The sequence below is a fragment of the Culicoides brevitarsis genome, chromosome 1, assembly GCF_036172545.1.
Source record: "Culicoides brevitarsis isolate CSIRO-B50_1 chromosome 1, AGI_CSIRO_Cbre_v1, whole genome shotgun sequence".
Taxonomy (NCBI): domain Eukaryota; kingdom Metazoa; phylum Arthropoda; class Insecta; order Diptera; family Ceratopogonidae; genus Culicoides; species Culicoides brevitarsis.
This window is the reverse complement of record NC_087085.1, coordinates 8235009-8237844: the sequence shown is the minus strand read 5'-3', so window position 1 is coordinate 8237844 and position 2836 is coordinate 8235009. Positions and strand designations below refer to the sequence as shown.

At 28.3% G+C, this 2836-nt stretch overlaps 1 protein-coding gene across 1 annotated transcript; it reads right to left on the bottom strand.

Moving 5' to 3' along the window:
* Positions 1 to 313: 313 nt before the first annotated feature.
* LOC134827021 (alpha-tocopherol transfer protein-like) lies at positions 314 to 2400 on the bottom strand. The gene is made up of 3 exons (XM_063839547.1): positions 2077 to 2400; positions 918 to 1290; positions 314 to 847 (listed from the first exon to the last, which is right to left on the bottom strand). Exons 1-3 carry the CDS (start codon positions 2376 to 2378, stop codon positions 590 to 592), a joined length of 933 nt encoding a protein of 310 aa, XP_063695617.1. The 5' UTR covers positions 2379 to 2400; the 3' UTR covers positions 314 to 589.
* Positions 2401 to 2836: the final 436 nt, after the last annotated feature.

Sequence of the window (2836 nt, the reverse complement as noted above, 5' to 3'; positions counted from 1 at the left end):
CGAACCTGTTTTTATTAAAAACAATAAATTCCGAGTAAAAGTATCAGGAACCTTGGGAAAAGTGATTATTTTGCTCGTCGTCGGTAGGGTGTCAATCTTTTTTTAATGATCATTTGTCGGCAACATCTGTTTTTCCGCGTGTGCAACTTGAAAAAGATGTCCTATCAATCTTGAGTTTTTAATTTATATTTAAATGCGAGAATTTTCTCCGCTTTTCTCCGACAAGGACAATGACGCGCGAGACATTTATCTCGTTCACAACAACGTTTTTCTCGCTAAATAGACAGGTATAAGTTTCACGAGACGAGACAAAGAACTTGAATATTTGAAAATTTTATCACACTTTTTATTACGTTGCGAGTACGTTCATTTCTTTAACAGCAAATTAAGTGTAATTACGTAATTTGAATAATCATTTATCTTGCTTCATTGCACTGCGAGTAACACAAAAGGCGTTAATCCCGCTTTAAAAACGTTAAATAACACGAGTAAATTTAGCTTTTAGTCGCGAATCTAATTAAATTTTCGACGTGAAAATTTATTTATAGCCAAAAATTTATTTTTCGCGAAACTTGTTGAATTTTTTCTTTTAATCGAAGGAAAGTTGTCGGAACGATCCTTCAATGCCGAATAAATTTTCCGCATTTTTTGGGCGTCCAGGACGTTTTTTCTCATCAGTTCCGTATTTCGCATCCTCCTTAAAATATTCTGCGTGCTCGAGAACTTTTTGAACCCAATGCTCCGTAATTTCCGCTATGGTGCCTGCTTCGCCGCCATACTCCGCAGGTAGCAATCGTTTCGGGATATTTTTGTGTAACTCTTCCATGTTGTCGCCATACATGCGTATCTGCAAAGGAATATTTTTCGTGTTAATTTCACATGTCGTCATGTCAAAATTGAGTTTAACACTTCCTTACCCGGGATTTAACTTTGTCATTTAGGAAAGTTTTAAAGAAATTAAAAAGTGACAAGAATGCGGGCGGTGTGTTGACGTAATGTAATCCCTTAATTCTCGTTGGATTTCCCTCCTGAAATGCCATTGACATTTTTTTCATGAAGAGTGGATTGAATTTGGAGAGATGGGCCATTGTGACGCCTTTGGAGTCTTGAATGCTCGTTTGACCGGCAATGGTGACGTTGTCGTCTGTGAGATGCAAGACGTCGGTAATGAGCAATGTGGATTTGAAGAGTTCGGGTAACGTGTATTTTTCGGGATCGTACATGCCGACACGACTGAGGACGATGCGGGGACCATCAGGACCGTCGGTTTCAGGTAGAGGGAGGATTATTCTGAAATAATATTTTAAAAATAAAAAATAATTTTTATACCTAAAGTTTTTTTTTTATAATTTTTAAATGATTTTTTTTTTTATAAAATTATTTATATTTTTTTTTGTTTTCTATTTAAATTTTTAAAAACTATTTTTTTTTTTTTTTTTTTTATATTTTTTTTTTTATCAAAAGTTAATAGCTAAATTATTTTTTTTACGATAAAGTTTTTCGAAATATTTTTTTTTTTTTTTTTAAAAAAATATTTTTTTTGTCAACAGTTAATATAAGATAAAAATATGCATAAAAAAATTAATTGACAAATTAGTTTTTTTTAAAAATTTTAAAAAAAAAATTTTTTAAGAATTTTTTTTTTAAAATTTCAATATTTTTTTAAAATTAATTTTTGAAAAAATAAATTCATTTTTTTAATTTTTTTAATTTAAATTTTAAAATATTTCATAAATTCATTTAAATTTATATAATTTTTTTAAAAGTACTGATGAAAAATTTAAAATCGTTAAATTTATAAAAAATATATAATAAAATTAATAAAAATTTTTTTTCCATTTTGAAATAAAATAAAAAAAATATAAAAAAATAAAAAAAAAAAATAAAAAAAAAAAAAATAAATTAAAAAAAAAATTTAATAAAAATTATAAAAAAAAAATAAATTTATTTATTATTTTTTTAATATTTTTTTTGTATTTTTAAAAACTCAAATTCAAGATAATTTTAATAAAATAAATCTGAATTAATTTTTTTTATTTTCAAAATTTATTAAAATTAATAAATAAATGAACTCACCCAAGTCTCAATATCTCTATCATCTTATCCGTAATCGGATATCTATCACTAAAAACCTCACTGAATGCCGTTCGAATCGTATAATACGCATCAATTTTTGTCTTTGCCTTTTCCAAGCTATATTTGCAGCCACGTAAAATATTCACCAAAAACTGATCGTCAGTACGTGCCCTCAAATAAGGCGTTTTTGCAATCCAAGCTCTTAAGGCATCAATATCTTCTTGAATCCTCTCAGGTTTTTCATTGAGCTCCTTTTCCGCCTTCAAAGCGAGTTCCTTCGAAATTGGTCGAATATTCACCATTTTTACGAAAAATTGACTTGTTTCGAAGAGTTTTGATACTAAAATGATAAAAATTATCAAAAATGAATTTTTATCAAAAAAAAAAAAAAAACTGATAAGATATCGACGAATAGATTAATTTATTGATATCGAAGTTTTGTTTATTTTATTTTTAATTTTTTCTCACAAGGGCATTCAAGGGAGTCACGATTTTTTTTTTGCACTTCTTGTTTGTCATTGATTGACCAGGCATGTAAGTTATTGCATAACCACAAACTGTGTCACAATTGGCGGTTTCACAATAAAGAAAAAAAAAGTTTCTAACAAAATGACGAATTATGGTCAACTTCTCCCAAAGCATAAAATAATTGTTTACGGCACGTTCAACGTTTTTATTGCTATTTATGCAAACGACTTACCCACATTTTTTTCTCTTGTTTCTTTGCAGATTATCGTCGAAAATCACGAATGAATCTCAA